The sequence below is a fragment of the Lynx rufus genome, unplaced genomic scaffold (genome assembly GCF_022079265.1).
Source record: "Lynx rufus isolate CCGP_SWC_20201006 ecotype Redwood Valley unplaced genomic scaffold, mLynRuf1.p SCAF_45, whole genome shotgun sequence".
Classification (NCBI taxonomy): Eukaryota; Metazoa; Chordata; class Mammalia; order Carnivora; family Felidae; genus Lynx; species Lynx rufus.
This window is the reverse complement of record NW_025814862.1, coordinates 664,357-682,187: the sequence shown is the minus strand read 5'-3', so window position 1 is coordinate 682,187 and position 17,831 is coordinate 664,357. Positions and strand designations below refer to the sequence as shown.

General features: G+C 53.2%; 1 protein-coding gene across 1 annotated transcript in view; it reads right to left on the bottom strand.

Moving 5' to 3' along the window:
• The window catches only part of ARVCF (ARVCF delta catenin family member), a 50,091-nt gene that overhangs the window by 17,731 nt on the left and 14,529 nt on the right, over positions 1–17,831 (bottom strand). Inside the window, exon 3 of the mRNA XM_047098274.1 lies at positions 3,719–3,946. Within this exon, the coding sequence (XP_046954230.1) occupies positions 3,719–3,928 (210 nt within the window). The 5' untranslated portion in view covers positions 3,929–3,946. The remainder of the gene's footprint in view (positions 1–3,718; positions 3,947–17,831) is intronic.

Sequence of the window (17,831 nt, the reverse complement as noted above, 5' to 3'; positions counted from 1 at the left end):
CGGCGGCAGCTGAACCGGGATCGGCTCCGGCGCCTCGGCCGCTCGGGCTCGGGCTCGGCGGACTCGCTCCCCGCGGGGGCGGATCTGGCGGCGGTCACGGCTAGCAGCCAATGGAGCGGGGCCGCGCCCAGGCGGGGCGGGGCGGGGCGGGGGTCGGTGGGGCGGGGCGAGGTCCCGCCCCCTACCCCCGCAGAGCGCGGCTCTGCCGCCAGGGCAGGGCCAGGGTTGCCCCTAACTCTGCGGCAGCGCGTCTGGGCTCCTCGTTCCTCTCCTCCCCACCGTTGGGGTGACATTTTCCCGCCGAGTGACTTTGGCCAAGTCCTGCTTCCCAGGACTCATTTTGCCTCCAGTATAAGAGTTCAAGGGCCCCTCCCCGTGTAGAATTGGGGAAACAATTCTGGCAGAGCAGGGGCCAATGCAGCCATCCTCAATAGTACAAGCTGCTCTAACTTCGATGAGTTGCCCCCTGCTGTGAAATGAGGGCTGATCAGACAGTTGTTACAACGATGTCAGCACCACAAGGCCTCTCGGGACTTCCAGATCTGGTCCAGGCCCTTGCCCAAAACCCCATGACGGACCCCCACAGAGCTCAGTTGGGGCCTGCCAAATGGACCTGCACTGATCCACTTGTCTTGGGTTCTCCCCATCAAGATACAGAGGCCCCCCACTCTCTGATAGGTGTCAGAGCAGATCAAATGGGAGTGGGGAGGTGCTCAATTGTTAGGTGACCCTGGGTGAAAGCTCTTGAGGCCAAACTAGCTTCAGACACTCTCTCTTCCATGCCTTTGATCCACTGGGAAGTGGTGGGTGGGGAGTGGTATCAGAGGGTCTGGTTTAATCAGAGCTTCTCCAAACCAGGGTGCACTCCAGCCTAGCGTGAAGGTACGGCCACACCCTGGGGAGTCTGGCTGTCCTGGATGGAAACACAGACACAGAAGGCTGGTTTGGGCTGGGGCTCTCCTGGGTCATACCCTACAAAGGCAAGCCAATGACTCTTATATCATGAATAAGGGCACTAGGCTCTGAGATGAATAACAGCAAGGGCAAGCCCAAGGAGGTCCATGGGTCTGGCAAGAGAGAAGGGCAGGGCCTGGGCTTCCTGCCCCCTCCCGCTTCTCCCTAGACCCCACTCAGAAAACCCAGCCAGTCCCCCAGGGGCCACTCTTCTTCCTGGACATGTCATGTACATAGGCCATGCAGCCAGCATACTCAAGCACTCTGGGTATCCACTGCATGTGGATCTGAGCCTCAGTTTTCCCACCTGCACAGGGATGAGTTGCCCTGACCACTGGCCCCTGTATCCTCCATCCATGGCAACCTCACATGGAGCCACCTGGGATAGGAGCAGCAGCAGGAGGAACTGGACCACTCCCCTGAGGAACTTACATTTGAGCTGCTTCGGCCTTCTCCCAAATTTCACCAGCTGCTAGTGCCCCAGCCACATACCTACCTTGGCCTAACCCAGGGCTGGCAAGGTTACTAAAGGTGTTCTCCCATGAGGAGAGGCCAGTAAGGGCTGGTGAGGGCTGGTGAGGGCCAGCCCTGCTCCAGCCAGCTGTTTGGTGGGGTGGAGCTCTTCCTACTGGAGGATTAAGGGCAGGTGGCCATGACAGTGGCACAATCTGGGGAGCATGGTAGTAGCCCTTAGCCTCTCAACCCCTGAGCTCCAGCTACCTGTCCTGCCACTGGCCCTGAGCTTCACAGATTCCAGCTTTGACCCTGAAGACCAGCTCCAGGAAGCCCTGGGCTCAGCAGGTAGGTCACTGGGCATCTCTTGCTGAGACAAATCTGGGAAGCAGTTTTGGCATCAAGGCTGCCAGGCCTAGCCAGCGGATACGGCCCCACCTCCCCCAATGTCCCCATCAGCCCTGCCAGTCCAGCCACAGCCCTGGGAACACATGCTCTCTCCGATCTCACCCTGAGAAAACCATCTCTTCCCAAGAGACAGAAAACCAAAGGCTGGCCGGGAAGGCAGTGGGTGGGGAGGGGTCGGGAGGGGTGGTGGCCTGAGGTCTTTAGTTCACAGCCCCAAGGAAGCCAGGGCAGCTCCAGGCTATGGGAACATCTTTCTGTGGGGGCATCAACCCTCTGGGCTGGAGGCTAAAGACCTTTCCGGCCTAGGAGGACTAGATAGAGAGCCTGGCGCCTGAAGGATGGCCTCAAGGTCACTGACTGCCACTGTCCCCATGTGCCCCAGCTGGGCTGCTCTGCTCCCCAACCACATCTGGGGGTACAGGCCTCACCCTTTGGAGTGCCTGAGATCCAGGGGGTGGAGGGGGTGGCTCTTGCACCTAGCCCCATCCTGCCTCAGGCCTGGCTTCCTATGGACTGGCTCTGTGGCCCACCTCAGCACCAGGGGCTTGGAAAGACAGCTCCCCAATGGTGGGGGCTGCTGGTGGGTCTGGGCCCTCTGGAGACATGTCTGACTGTATGCCACGCTGAGCTGTGTATGTGGATTGCCCACAGACAAATGAGAACATCAAGGCTCTTGGGGTTAAGATCATTCGCCAGGTCCCCCAACCTGACATAGGCTGTTGCTTCTGAGCCCTCCATGCCCTAGCTAGGCAAAGCTAGCCCAAATGGGTCAGTCTCAATCGAGACCAATACCTTGCTCCCTTTCTGTCCAGCCACAGAGGTCCAGGCTGCCCCAAGCTGCCAGCAGCCTATCTGGTTCCCTGGAGCTGGGGCCCAGTGACCAGAGCATGTACTGGGGGACACACTGTGAGGAGGTGTGGCTGCCAGGTTTTGGAAGGCAATGGTGCTATGCCTGCTCATGGAAGTGAGCCAGGGAAACTGAGAACACTACTGGCAGGATCCTCTAGGGTCATTCTGAGAAACCCTGAAGACTCAGTAGGCCATGACACCCCAGGCCTCTGGGACAGGTAGTGAGAAGGGGCAACAGTGGAAGTCCTGTAGGGTGGACTCCTACCCAGGGAGCCACCAGGGACAGCTCTGCCCTGCCTATCACCTGCTTTGTGCCTCAGTCAATAATATGAACTGAAAAGTAACAATATGAACTGAAAAATCACACCAAACTCCAGGTATCCCACATTTTCTCATTCTGCCCCTACCACTCCATAAGCCGGTGCTCTTCCTGCCCCATCTGCAGATCAGGCACTGGGATACAGTGGTGGAAGGAGGAGTCCTGGCCATCTGACTCCTGACTTTAAAGTTCTCAGGGCCTGGCCTCAGAGCAGACAAGGCTCCATGCATCTTGGGGCTGAGTTGGGGCCTGAGCCCAGTCTAAGGGCAATGGCTGGTGGGGAAATTGAGCATTCTAGGTCACCCTCTGAGCTGCAGTCAGAGCCTGGGGCCTTGCTCGAGCCTTACCCTAGGGCTGACTCACTGATGTATGTGACGAAGGAGAATACCATGGCAAGGAGACTCCAGGACTGGCAAAACCCTCAGGGTCACCAGGGTGACCACTGAGCTGCTCAGAACAGACCTTGCCCAGCTGCCTGGGCTCTGAGGACTCACTTGAGTGGAGGGTGCCATTCTGAGGATTGGGCTGTGTCCTGCCCATTCATCACTTGGTGTCCTACACACCCAAGTGAGACTTCCAGCCCCCCTTGGGGTCCCATTTTCCTCCCCTCCTCGGAAGTCCCAGGAAGTCTTGCAATAAATCATTCAATTCAATGCTGGCTTGTGGTCCACCAAGGCCCCTTGATTGTTTCCCAACTTGGCCATTTTCACCCTTCCTGACTCACTGGGGTGTTACCTGCAGGACCAGCTGTTGCCAAGCCATCGGCAGGGGCTGCCCACTGCCCACACCACCACTGCCCACACCAGGCTGCTGGGCGCGCTCCAGCTGCAAGGCAACATGGCGCCTCTCCTGCTCCAGAGCTCGCGTCAGTCTCTCAAAGCGGGCCTCCTGCTCCTTCACTGAGGCCAGGATGCTGGCAGCTGAGTGCACGTTGCAGTCCTCCATGACCAGGATGCCGGCAGGCTGCAGGCAAAGCAGAGCATGGTCAAGGTGGGGCTGGGGTGGAGGCCTAGAGAGGCCATCATAGGCCCCCTGCCCACTGCACACATAGATCATAGGACTCACTCCCAGACCAGAGCATCCAGCTCTCCAGAGAGAAGCTGCATTGATTAAATTCTAAATTAAAAGCCGTTAATCCGAGGCTGGCCAGAAGCAGCAGGCTCCCTCCCTGCAGAGTGTAGGGCTCTCAGCCGGGAGCCCCTGCTTCCTGCCAGGTTCAGCAGAACCTGAGGTTCTGGGTATCCCAGAGTCCTCTGGGAAGGGAAGGGTAGGAAGAGCTGGTGTGACGACCTCTCAGACTTCCCAGGCCCTCTGCTGTCCATAGCACATGCCAGTTCATCCCAACCTCATGGGGCTAGCACAGACCCACCTCACTGAGGCAGATGCTCTGTGGCCCAAAGAAATTGGGAAACCCATCCACAGCCACACAGCTGGTGTGGCAGAGCTGCTGTACCAGTGGGCAGGGAGACAGAAGCCATTCCATGGCCTCCTGGTGGGTCAGATACTGAGGCAGGTGAGGAGATGACACTGGTCTACAGACCAGCAGTCGGGCCTCCACTCACAGCCACACTGGCTGGGAACGAGAGTGGCATTTACCCACATGGCAGAGTAAAATTCAAGTTTAGCCTGGTTAGATTCTGCACCCGGAAGTGGCCCAGGTGTCTCACGCCTGATCTGGAGGGAGGTTGAGGGCAGGGTCCCAGGCATCTGAGGCCCAGTCTGTGGGGAAGGTCAGGCCTGCCTGGGGCCCTGCCCACTGCTGTTCCTGAGGGCCCCAGGATGGTGGGTGGGGGTGGCAGGGACTTGGCAGCTGCAACAACAAGCCAGCACTTTCCTCGCTGCTTGCTCCCTGGCTGCCCAGCATATTTGTTTTTCATGAACAAAAAGAAGCAGGGGAAGCATGTGGAGCACAGACCCAGGGGCATGGCAGCAGGCAGGGTGCAGGCCATGCAGCCATACCACTAGGCACTGTGGTGCAGTACCCAGTCCTGCTCGGGGCCTCCTCCTGGCCCGGCCCACCCCAACCAGTTGAAGCTGACTCTGCCAGCCCCTGTGCCCCTGCACAACATAGGGCCTGAGCTTAGAGACATGGCACAGTGGGTAGCACCCCTGGAGGGCCAGCTCTGCTGCTCACTGGCCCAGGTGGAGCCAGCTTTAAGAACAGAATCCTAGAAAGGAGGGGGGTCAGTGCTGGGCCTGATCACTGGTACCAGCTGAGCGAGGGACAGGGTTGGGGGGCACGGGTGTACCTCGAGGTGAAAAGACACCATAGAGCCCAACCCACTGTGAAGCTGGGGAAACCAAGGCCCATTGAAGGCAAGAGATCAACATAGGTCCCAGAAGCTGAGCTTCATTTCTCCAACACCTGTCACGCAAATAAAACCATCAGTGTGACCTAGCAGAGGGGCAGTGAAATCAGCATGGCCAGCTAGAAGAGGCAGTAGCTGACAAGGGGGCAGGGGAGGAGCCTGGGGGGATGAGGGGAGTGAGTTATAGACTGGGTCCTCTGGCCAGGAGGGAATGGAGGACAAACAGCATGGTATGTCCATGGCTGTGGGCACACAGCCTTCTGTGCACATCCACTGCTGCCTAGGCACGGGTCCCAGACACACATGGCCCCATGCAGTGTCACGTAGGCACTAGGACTTGTGCATGGATAGACTGAACCTGGTAGCCCCAGGTGGGCATGGGTGGGGTTGTCCTCCCTGGAGGGCAGCACAAGGTGGGACAGGAGGTGGAGCCAGGTCACTCAAGCCCTTGGTTGCAGCATGGGTCTCAAGGCTCTGGGAGGTGATGATCAGGAAATCTATGGGCCTCATATCTAGGAGGTGACTTCCCTTCCTCCTTATGCCGAGACATGGGTTCCTGACTGACCTCAGGCTCCCCTTTCCTGCTCCCAGCAGGACCAGGCTAGGGCTACAGACCCTGGGGATAGCAGCTGAGGGGGCAACACTGGCCTCCAGCTTTCCTGCCCCGGCCCTCCAGCATATCCCAACTCTGAGGTCCAAGGAGTCTCTGCAAGGGGGATCTACTTACTTTGACTGCCCCCACCCACCCAGCTAGGACCCAGAAATCTAAGACTATGGTGAGAAGGTGGCCAAACCCACACTGACCTTTCCACTGCCCAGTTCTCTCAGCTGGAGCTAAATGACTGTGTGCCTCCCAGGAGACACCCCGAAATGCCAGCCAGCTTGGAGGAAGAGTGCCCTGCAGCCGTCCACAAAGAGCAGAGCCCCTGCTCTGGGGCCCATGCCCTCCACCCCAGCCCGAGGGTGTACCCCTCTGTCTGCCTGTGGGCAGGGATGCTGGGCATGGAGTCCCCTCCTCACCTGCCTTAAGTGTAGCCCTGGGGTATCCAAGAGGCATGGTGCTGGCGGGGGACATCCAGGAAGCAGGGAAGACGTAAGCCTACTTTTGTGACATGGTGGCCTTCCTGGGTCTGAGGTGCATGGCCTGTGCATAGGAGCATGTGTAGGTACAGGTGAGCCAGGCCAGCATCCCAGAGAGCAGCTTTTCGGATGGTAACTCAAATGCTATTTTTATATTAAAACAATAAATATGTGATGACATGGAAGCAAATTGTACATGAATTTTTAAGATCAACCATGAGACTGGGGCACCTGGGTGGCTCAGTCAGTTAAGCATCTGACTCTTGATCTTGGCTCAGGTCATGATCTCATGGTTTCATGAGTTTGAGTCCTACATCAGCTTTGTGCTGACAGCATGGAGCCTGCCTAGGATTCTCTCTCCTCTCTCTCTGCCCCTCCCCCACTCATGCTGTGCCCCCTGCCAAAATAAGTAAATGTTCAGAAATAAAAAAAAAGATCAACTATGAGATTTTTAAATATACTTTTTAGTTTATATACTTACATTTTGAGAGACAGAGAGAGGGAGAGAGCGAGCAGGCAAGTGAGCACAGGGGGAGAGGCAGAGAGAGAGAATCCCAATCAGGCTCTGCACTGGCAGTGCAGAGCCAGACACAGGGCTCAAACCCATGAACTATGAGATCATAACCTGAGCTGACACCGAGTCTGACACTAAACTTACTGAGCCACCCAGGCGCCCCATTGGACCATGAGACTTTAAAGACATTTTCCCCAGAGGGGTGTTGGGGCAGGGCCCAATCCTGGGGAGGGGTGGGCACCAGACTGGGAGGGCCTAGGGCAGGCAGGGAAGCACCACACTTGTGGGGTCTCAGCTTACCCTTGCTCTCCTCTCTGGCCAGTGTCATCACAGCTTCTATTCACCTGGCAAGGGTCCCACACTGTCCATCAGGTCAACCCCTCACAATCCCCACCCAGACCCCCACCGCTGGTTTGGCAGTCCTTGGTGGAGGCTGCTTCTCAGCATGCCCAACCACCTGTGGAGTTGACTTAGCAAGAAGACAGGAATGAGCATGCAGTGCAGAGCCAACCTCACCTGTCCCGGGCAGGAGTGAAGGTGGTGAACCTGGGGAAAGCCTGCCCTCACCTGGACACTCCAGGAGTGACTACAGGTGGGTGGACTGCTGAGTGGATAGAGGGATGGAAGGACAGGAGGCTGGACGGAAGGAGAAATGCATGAATGAGTGAACAAATGTGTGGATAGGAGGGTGAGTGGGTGGTTGTGTAAGAGGATGGCAGTGGATGGAGAGGGCTGGTTATGTGAAAGGATGGCACTGGATGGAGAGATGGCTGGACAGTCAGATAGGCAGATGAATGGGTACAAGGTCATCGGGGGGTTGATAGATGGGTGGATGAATGGGTACAAGGGGTGGTTGGGTAGATAGTCAGATGGGTGGATGAATGGGTAGGCAGGTGGGTAAGAGCAAGGCTCTGAAACACTACTGGGTAGAGGGAGCCTGGACCCTGAACACTCTGGGACACGACTGTGGCTAGCACTTGCTCCATCAGGAAAGCAAAGCACGATTAGAGGAACTACGGGGAGATGCTGATCATTCCCCGGAAACCTAAACCCACATTTGATGTCTTCCTGCTGACCCAGACATTCCTCCTCATAAGGAGTCCAGCCAAACCCTGCTCCAGAAAATCAAATTATGGGGCCTGAGTCCAATCTGGGTTGAGGAATTAGAGGAATTTCCTAAGGGTCAGGACGGCAGGGGGAGGCAGGCAGGAGGCCTGGGCGCCAGTCCCGACCCCTTGCCGGCCATCTGTCGGCACACTGCCAGCTGTCCCCCAAGAGGGGAGAAAGGGGACTGGCCACTGGTTGAACCTCATTCTGCCCCACTTGCCCCCCCTCCCAGATAGGGAGGAAATGGTGCAAGCAGAAGCAGAATCCAGGCCTGGTAGTGTCAAAGCCCCTTTGCCTGGGAGGGCATCATTTCCCCTACCCTCAACACTGCCAGCATGGAGACTAGCTCCCAACACTGCTGGCCAGGCCTCATGGGGAGCCCATTTTTACCCTGTCACCCCTACTGTGGTCAGATGGTACCCACAGCTGCGGGGATAGCTTCTGGCCAGCACACAAGGATGGGCACTGAGCCAAGGCTGGAGCCTGGGCCGTGGGGTTCACACAGGGCGGAGTCCATGTCTGCCTGTCCCACGCAGGACTACAGTGTTGCTCCCAAGTCAGTGTAGGGCCTGGGCTGTCTGGGCAGGAGGAGGGTATTCTTAACCTCAAAGCAGTGGAAGAAATTGCCAAGGAAAGACAAACCAGCTTGACTTTGTGAAAACGAACCATTACTGTACATCCCCCCCTTCCCCCAAAAAAAGGGCCACGTTGGGGCGCCTGGGTGGCTCAGTCGGTTAAGTGGCCGACTTCGGCTCAGGTCATGATCTCGCAGTCCGTGAGTTCGAGCCCCGCGTCAGGCTCTGTGCTGACAGCTCAGAGCCTGGAGCCTGTTTCAGATTCTGTGTCTCCCTCTCTCTGACCCTCCCCCGTTCATGCTCTGTCTCTCTCTGTCTCAAAAATAAATAAAGCATTAAAAAAAAAAATTTAAAAAAAAAAAAAAAGGGCCACGTATTGTGGTTATGGTTTTTTGGTTTTGGTTTTTAAAGTTGACACCATTTACAGTAACATATGCAGTGAGCATTTCAGACAAAAGACAGATGATAACTTGCTTCTAGACCTCGACTTCATCACAGTGGAAGCTGGTGAGGGGCACGTGGGGACATGTCACACTAGCCCCTCTATCTCTGTGCATTTACAACCTTCCATAACAGAAAGTGGGAGAAAAAATATAAAGACAACCAAAAGACAATCAACACCTTAGGATTAGGTCTTTGTAACATCCAGCAGTAAAGTGACACCCTTCATCTATAAGGTACTCTTGCAAGTCAATAAGGAAAAACCAAAACCTCAACTCCAAGCGAGTAAAGGCTATAAACAAGGGATGTGGCCAGAGATATAAGATGCAGAGCAATGAACATGGACACCATCAAGCGTGCACGCACCCTGAGAAAAGACTGGAAGGAAAGGCCTTTCAGGTCACTGGGGCACTCTGGGCGGCAAAGTTCTGTACCCACCAGTGTTGCCAGTGCTCTGTGAGGACCCGAGTTACTGCTACAGTTGAAGGTAAGGAAGAGACGGAAAAGCAGCCACCTGCCCTAGCAGGCCGGCAAGTGAACAAGGAAGCCTGGGAATTCAGCTCCCCAGGGGCCTGAGCAGTACCCCTTGCAGACCAAGGGAAGCAGAGGGATTTTCAGGGAGCTGATAGAGCCATAATTGGATTTAGCCTGGAAATTAGATTTCCCCAGCAGAGGAGGTACCCCTGTTGCAAGTGACCAGATGCCATGGTGGGGGTGAGGGTTGGAGAGATGGCCCCTTAGTGACCTCCTGCCCCCAGGCTATCCACACAGGCACCCAGCTGCACCCATCTGATGATCATATGGAGGACAACTCACATGTGCAGGGAGAACAGTCTGGGGAGGGAGGGCTCTTCCCCTGTGCCAATGGGGCACCCTAGGCCAAGTGCAGGCCAGGTCCAAGGCAGCACTGCTTAGCTCCAGGACAAGGGGGATGCTGAGCAGGTAGTCAAAAGGACAAGGGGGCTGTGGCAGTACTTGACGCAGGAGGCTCAGGGACACATCAGGCAGGGATACCTGTAAGGGCCCAGAGAGCTTGAAGTCTGGGAGCTGAGAGCCTGGGACTAGGAGTGACTGGGTGACTGTGGGCTGGACATGGCAGAGGCAGGCCTCACCTGGATGCTAGTGCAGGGAGAGGCAGGTGAGTATCCCAGCTGCTTTTCCTCGGTGGGAGGCCTGAGCACAAGGGGCCACCATGAGAGGCACCTAAAGGGGTGGCCTGAGATTCCCACTGGGGCAGGTCTCAGATACTTGCTCCATGTGCCAGCTATGGCACACCCCAAGTCTCCTTGGTTCCCTGGGAAGTGCCTGTCAGAACTCATGGAATGGAGATGGATAGCTCTCCCCCAGGCCCCAGGCTGGCATTCAGGGAAGTCCCCTTGCAGTCCCTCCTGTACCTGACCCAGATTCCAGCTGCAGCCATAGCCCAAGGGTGATGCCCTGCAGGTTCCAAGTGTGGGTATGGGCAGCAAGGATCCACCTCCTCTGGGGTCTCTGTTACAGCCAGTCCAGGAGCACCCCAAGGGCCCAAGTCCCCAGGGCTGGGGAGCCATGGGGCTCTAAATGGAGAGGGTGGGGACTGGCAGTCCCACTGCCCTCTCTGCTTGCACCAGTAGCCACCCACTCCACCTTGGTCATGAATGGGGAAACTGGGTGGGGGGCAATGGAATGGTCAAGCGCCAGGGTATCCTACTGTGTGGAAGCTGGCTAGTTGGCTGCTTCCAACACCAATGCCACCAAGGGAACTTGAGTGGCTCCCCCATCTCTTCCAGCAGAGACTCATACTCACACCCTCCCCAACACACACTCTATCTCAAGGACAGCAGAGCAGCATTCTGGGGCAGTGATGAGGGTTCAGGCTCAGAGTGCCACCCTACCACACTCTGGGGTGTGCAAAAGACCAAGGCATTCCTGAGGAGGGGGCTGAGGCTCACGGCTAGGCTGGGACCAAATGCAGACAGATCCGATTGGCACCAGAGCCTGGGAGCCCAGTCCCTACTGAGGGGCCAAGGGGCCCATGAAATATGCTGATAGCCCCACTGAGATATAGCTGGGCAGCTGTCCAGCCAGGTCAAGGGCCACAGTGAGGCAGATAAAGCAGTCACCCACACTGGCTACCAGCCTGTGTATACCAGGAACGCCCTTCCCCGCCCCCCCCACAAGATGGTGGACCCCCTTCTTCCTGGCCCCCTCTATCACCATGGCAACACCCAGGCTTCTCTGTGAGGGACAGAGCCTCTTTGTGGTGGCACAAAGCCCCTTTGAGGGGCAGTGGAGGTGCAGCCCCCAGGACCCTGTGGCCAATAAGCCTTTGGGGGGGGTGTGGTGAGGCAGGGCCCCTCAGCCCGGCTATCCCCCTCTTGCGTTGCAGAGCCAAGGAAGCTAGTATGGGAGAGCCTGGTGATTAGCAGCTGGAATGAAACCCCCTGCCGCAGTGCCACCTGCCCCAGCTGCCCACAGAAGAGTTCTTGGGATAAGCCCCACAGCTCTCTGCTAGAGTCTGGGGGATTTTCCATGTCTTCCTCATCATTTTGACAAGGAACACGTTCTGCCTAGATAAGTGGCTATGGGGAAACTCCTGCCTGATGGGAAACCAGGCTCAAGACCCAATGGAGACTGGGCACGGGAAGTGCTTGGTGGGCAGACAAGTCAGATGACAGCAAGTCTGGAAGCAGGTCTGCTGAGGGGGCTGCGCATGGCATCCCAGCTCATGGTCCCTCGCTTCTCTCACCTGGCTTCCCCTCCTATAGGGGGTGCCTATCTTTGCCTGCTGGCCCGGGGAGAATGCAACTGGCCCAGTTCTGTGGCCTAGCGCAGGCCTGCTGCAGAAACAACCTCAGGACAGACTTGTGTAAGAGGGAAACTGGCTATAACATAGTTTGCTCTAGGGTAGGGGAAATGAGGCCCTGAGGGCAATGTGGGCCTGGTGACAGGGACCCAGCACAGAGCACTCCTGCCCACACTCCAGTGAGGAGGTTGCCTTGTCAGGGCCCCATCCCACAGAGAGGGAGGTTCACCCTACCGGGCTCCCAGCAGTGGAACCCCTCCCCACCCCAGCCTGTAGGTCCTTGCCACCCTGACGGCTGCTGACCAGGCACTTGGCAGTGCCCCTGCATGCTGGGCACCCTGCCCGGCAGCCCTCCCCAAGCAACCTCAATCTGACCCACTGCAGCTTTGCTAACTAAGCCACTGGGGTGGGGGATCATGGCCCTGGGGCAGCAGCTGGGGGTAGAGCTGGCCCCAGGAGAGATCAATCCCTTTGTGGGCAGCTCTACGCGGGTCCCAGAGAGGCTGCCAAGGGACCAACCCTGACATGGCAGTGTCCACTGAGTCAATAAGCACCCCCTCCACCCCCACCTCTCCCTCCCTGTCTGGTTTCCCTGTCACATTCCTGCTAGCTGCTTGCGGGCACCAATGTGCCTGCATTGGACAATCATTAGCAATAGCAGGTCAGTTTTCTCCACAGCCCTGGGAGGGATGGGGGTGGTGGGGCCTATAGAGAGGGGAGCTCCCAATAAAGCCCAGCCCAGGTTCTCACTATCCTTGCTGCTGGGGCCTGGGCTTAGCAGGATCCTCCTCAGCCTCCTAAAGGAGGTTCCAGGGGAAGAGTGAGATGTGTGCAAAAGTTGGTCCCTCATTTATTCCCTCATTAGGAACACTGGAGACCCTAGCAGGGAGACTCTGCCGGGCCTTTCCAGTACAGTGCCTGGGACAGGACCAACAAACACCAAGGTGGCAGGAAGACCCTCCAGGAAGACCCGAGAGGATGGCTTCAGCCATGGCCACCTGGTTCTAGATGGTTCAGAGGTGAGTGTGGGTGAAAGAGTAGAGCACGCCCTGCAGAGGGAGGTTCCAGGCCCTTCCAGCCTTGCTCCTGGCCCCACAGCATCAAAGGGCCAAGTCCCCTCTAGTCTGTTTCTGCCCAGGGTCAACAAGCATGTGACCATGGCCAGCGCAGGCCTCTCCTGGGGCCCCCAGGAACATCCCTTCCCTCCCAGAAACGTAGCTGGCTACCAGCCTTGCTGCTCCTAACCCCCTCTCCAGGCTGGGAGCCAGCTCAGCTGCTCCTGAAGCTAGGGAGTGCCCATGGCAACAGGTCCAGACACCACCAACCTCCAGCCAGCAGCAAACTCCCGCCTTTTATATGCAAATGACCCAGTGGGAAAGGGCAGGGGGCTCCACTCCACCAGCCCCAGCACAGACTTCAGGCCCTGCACGTCCTTTCTGGCTCCCCTACCCACCCACACATACCAAGAGAGCCTGCTAGGGGCTGGACTTGTCTGTGTGTCCTACCCCTGCCCAAAGGAGGTGGGAACACTGCAGAAGGCAGCTTACAGTTTGGGGGCCTCCTAAAACTCACCTGCGGGCACATGTGAGCAGCCACCCACAGAAGCATGAACACCCCCCCCCCCCCCCCCACCAAGGATGCACGATACACCCACAGGCACATTTACACCCACCTATGCTGTGTGGTGGCTGCTAAGCTCACTATAGCTGCTCTGTGGGGCCTCACCTGCCCCACCGGAAAATGGGTGGTGGGTAGCCTGAAAGTCCTGACAGGTCCTAACTGGGGGAGGGGAAAGTAGGACTAGCACTCCTTAGCCATTGTGGCTCATGCTAAGGGTCAGCATCCTACACAGACCCCGTTACTGTCCGGAACACCTGCAAGGCTGCTGCCCCCCATTCAGACCTCTGAAGCCAGGCCTGTCTGTGGCACCACAATCTGCAAATGGCCCCATCTCCGGTCCACACCGACATCTCTCTGTAGCAGGTGAGGGTGGCCGGGCCACAGACCCTGGACAGAAGCACCCAGTCAGCACAGAACTGCCTACAGCACACCAGCACCCCGGGGCAAATCCTACTGCCTTTGAAGGACCTGAGAAGAGTTGCTTTTCACTAAATTACATTTAGCATATTTATTAGCACAAGTATTAGGGAATAGCTGATACATGTCCTCAAAAGGTCAAAGAGAGTGTTGAACTGATGAATTGGGAACACACCATAATGAAAAGGAGCAATCTGAAATGATGACCCAATGGAGATTTTAAACAAACAACAGCAGACAGGACACGGCAGCAAATCCGCAGAGTGAGGTAGCAGAAAGCATACTCGGGGCAGTCCTTCCAAAGCAGCAGAAAATGACAAAAAGTTGATGAAAGAGGGAAGACAGGAGATGTAGAAAATAGATCCCAGGGCTAAACTTCCACAGAACAGGAATTCCCTGAGGCAGGAAGAGTGGATCGGCACCCCACAACATTGCCAGAAGCGGGGCTTTCTGTCCAGAAAACAAGCTAAGAAAAGTGTGGATATGCCTATTTCTGGCATTTTACAATTCACTCTTGGTAGGCTGATGTTTCCCCCAGTCTCCTAAACGTTTGATATCGGCTCTGCAGTATGGGAAGGAGGCCCACCCCGCCTGATCTGCTGGCTGTGCAAACGTTCCCAGTACCCAGGCGCACTGAAGTCTGGGTTCACATTCTCCACCAGGCTGTCCACATCCTGGCAGGGCTGGACATCGTCCATCCCCAGATGTCAGCTGCACATCGTCTTGCCCACTCACCATCTCTTGTGTTGCAGACACTTTTACAACCAGGAATAGCTGACAGCTTTGTTAAACAAGATGCCTGGCCTCCTTAAATCAAGATCTTTAAAAAAGTTAACCTAGCTCTGAAATTCCTTAAGGAAACTTCATAGTGAAATTCCTGGATTTTCAGAGTCATGATTTGCCATTCACATGATCCATCTTTCCCTGGGAGGGAACAAACATGGCTCACTGGGAGCTCACCAGATTGCCCAGAGAAGTCCAGGCTATTTCAACTGGGGGGTCACCCTACCATAGGCAGAAGCTCCAGGCAACATCCCTTGGGGTACAAGGGCTGCTGAGAGGTTGAACTGTATTTTCCAGCAATGCCCTGATATGCCATGTGCCTTAAGATGACTAGCTGTTCCTAGCAGTCCTTTGTTAGCTGCCTGTGGGGAGTATTTTTACTGTCTCAGGATATCTGTGCATCTGTGGACTGATGAGTATAAGAGATTAGGTATTAAAAAAAAAGAGAGAGAGAGAGAGAGACACTAGATATGAATCCATGAAACACAAAGTTCAGCCAAGCCAAACAACAACAACAACAACAACAACAACAAAAACCCAAACGATACACACAGATGCCTGTACACACACAAACATGAAAGTTAAGTATACGATGGATGTGTTCATTAACTAGAAGGTAGGAACGTTTTCACAATATATTTGTATATCCAATCCTTACAATGTACATTTCAAACAGCTTACAAGTTTATCAATTATACTCAGTGAAACTGAAAAAAAATGAAGTAAAACAAAGGAACATTTTAGCTATTTTAATTTTACAAATTCAGTTGCTTAAAAATAAACTTGAGGGGTGCCTGGGTGGCTCGGCTGGTTAAGCATCTGACTTCGGCTTAGGTCATGATCTCATGGTTCATGAGTTCGAGCCCCGCATCAGGCTCCGTGCTCACAGCTCAGAGCCTGGAGCCTGCTTTGGATTCTGTGTCTCCCTCTCTCTCTGCCCCTCCCCTGCTTGCTCTCTCTCTCTCAAAAATAAATAAACATTAAAAAATTTTTTTAAATAAAAATTTAAAAAAGTAAACTTGAAAAATGTAAAAAAAAATTCCCAACAACACCCATCTCTTGTGTTCCATATGCCTTTTCTTTTATATTTTAAAATAAAAAAGATTATAACAGAGTACTATGAACAATTGCACACCAACAAATTGTATAACCTAAATGAACAAATTCCTACAAACACACAATCTACCAAAACTGACCCATGAAGAAACAAAACCTGAGCAGACCTGTAACTAGCAGGGAGACTGAATCAGTATTCAAAATCCTCTCAAAAGAGAAAGGCCCAGGACCAGATGGCTTCACTGGTGAATTCTACCAAATATTCAAAGAGGAGTTAACATTAATATTCAAACTGTCCCCCAAAATTGACAAGAAATGAGCAGTTACTAACCCATTCTACAAGGCTGGAATTATTACCCTGATACCAAGCCATAAAAAAAAAATTATAGACCGGGGCACCTGGGTCGCTTAGTCGGTTGAGCATCCAACTTTGGCTCAGGTCATGATCTCACAGTTCATGAGTTCGAGCCCTGCATCAGGCTCACTGCTGTCAGCAGAGAGCCTGCTGTGGATCTTCTGCCCCCCTTTCTCTCTGCCCCTCCCCCCCCTCAAAAATACACATTAAAAAATTATGGACCAATATCCCTTATGAATATTGACGCAAAAATCTTCAACAAAACACCAACATACTGAATTCAGCAGTATATATATTTTTAAATATTTATATATTTTTGAAAGAGAGAGAGAGAGGACAAGCACGTGTGCACGCACACACTGGGGAGAGGCAGAGAGAAAGGTAGAGAAAGAATCCCAAACAAAATCTGTGCTGTCAGCACAGAGTCCAACATGGGACTCAAACTCATGAACCATGACATTATGACCTGAGACGAAATCAAGAGTCAGATGCTTAACTGACTTAATTGCCCGGGCACCCCATGAATTCAGAAGTATATTAGGATTATACATCATGATCAAGTAGGATTTATTCCTAAATGCAAGGATGGCTTACCATATGAAAATCAATCAACATAATACCCTGTATATTAACAAAATAATGGGGGAAAATGGTCATTTCACTGGGGAATAAAAGACAAAATTCAACACTCTTTTATGATATAAACACAAAACAAACTTGGAATAGAAAGAAACTACCTTCATATGATAAAGGCCATACATAAAATGTTACATCATACTACGTATGCTACACATCATATTGTCACCACAGCTTACATCATACTCAATAATGAAAGACTTAAAGCTTTTCTCTTAACATCAAGAAGGCAGGGATGCTGCTTTTGTCATTTCTGTCCAAGTCTTCTATTAAATATCTTGTATCAAGAACTACCCTACGACCCAGCAATTGCACTACTAGGTATTTATCCAAGGGATACAGGTATGCTGTTTTGAAGGGGCACATGCACTCCAATGTTTATAGCAGCACTATCACAATAGCCAAAGTATGAAAAGAGCCCTAATGTCCACTGATGGATGAATGGATAAAGAAGATGTGGTATATATATATATAGATAGATAGATATAGATGTGGTATATATAGATATAGATATAGATATAGATATAGATGTGGTATATATATATATATAGATAGATATAGATGTGGTATATATATATATGTAGATAGATATAGATGTGGTATATATATATATATAGATAGATAGATATAGATGTGGTATATATATATATATATATATATATATATATATATATATGGATCTATCTATCTATATAATGGAGTATTACTCGGCAATCAAAACGAATGAAATCTTGCCATTCGCAACTACGTGGATGGAACTAGAGGGTATTATGCTAAGCGAAATTAGTCAGAGAAAGACACATATCATATGACTTCACTCGTAAGAGGGCTTTAAGATACAAAACAGATGAACTTAAGGGAAGAGAAGCAAAAATAATATAAAAACAGGGAGGGGGACAAAAACATAAGAGACTCTTAAATATGGAGAACAAATAGAGGGTTACTGGAGGGGTTGTGGGAGGGGGGATGGGCTAAATGGATAAGGGGCATTAAGGAATCTACTCCTGAAATCATTGTTGCACTATATGCTAACTTTTTTAATTTAAAAAATGAATTAAATTTTAAAAAAAGAGGAAAAAAATCTTAGATCAGTAGGCAGGAAAAAGAAATAAAAGGTATCCAAATTGGAAAGGAAGAAGTGAAATAATCTGTTTATAGACAACATCATTC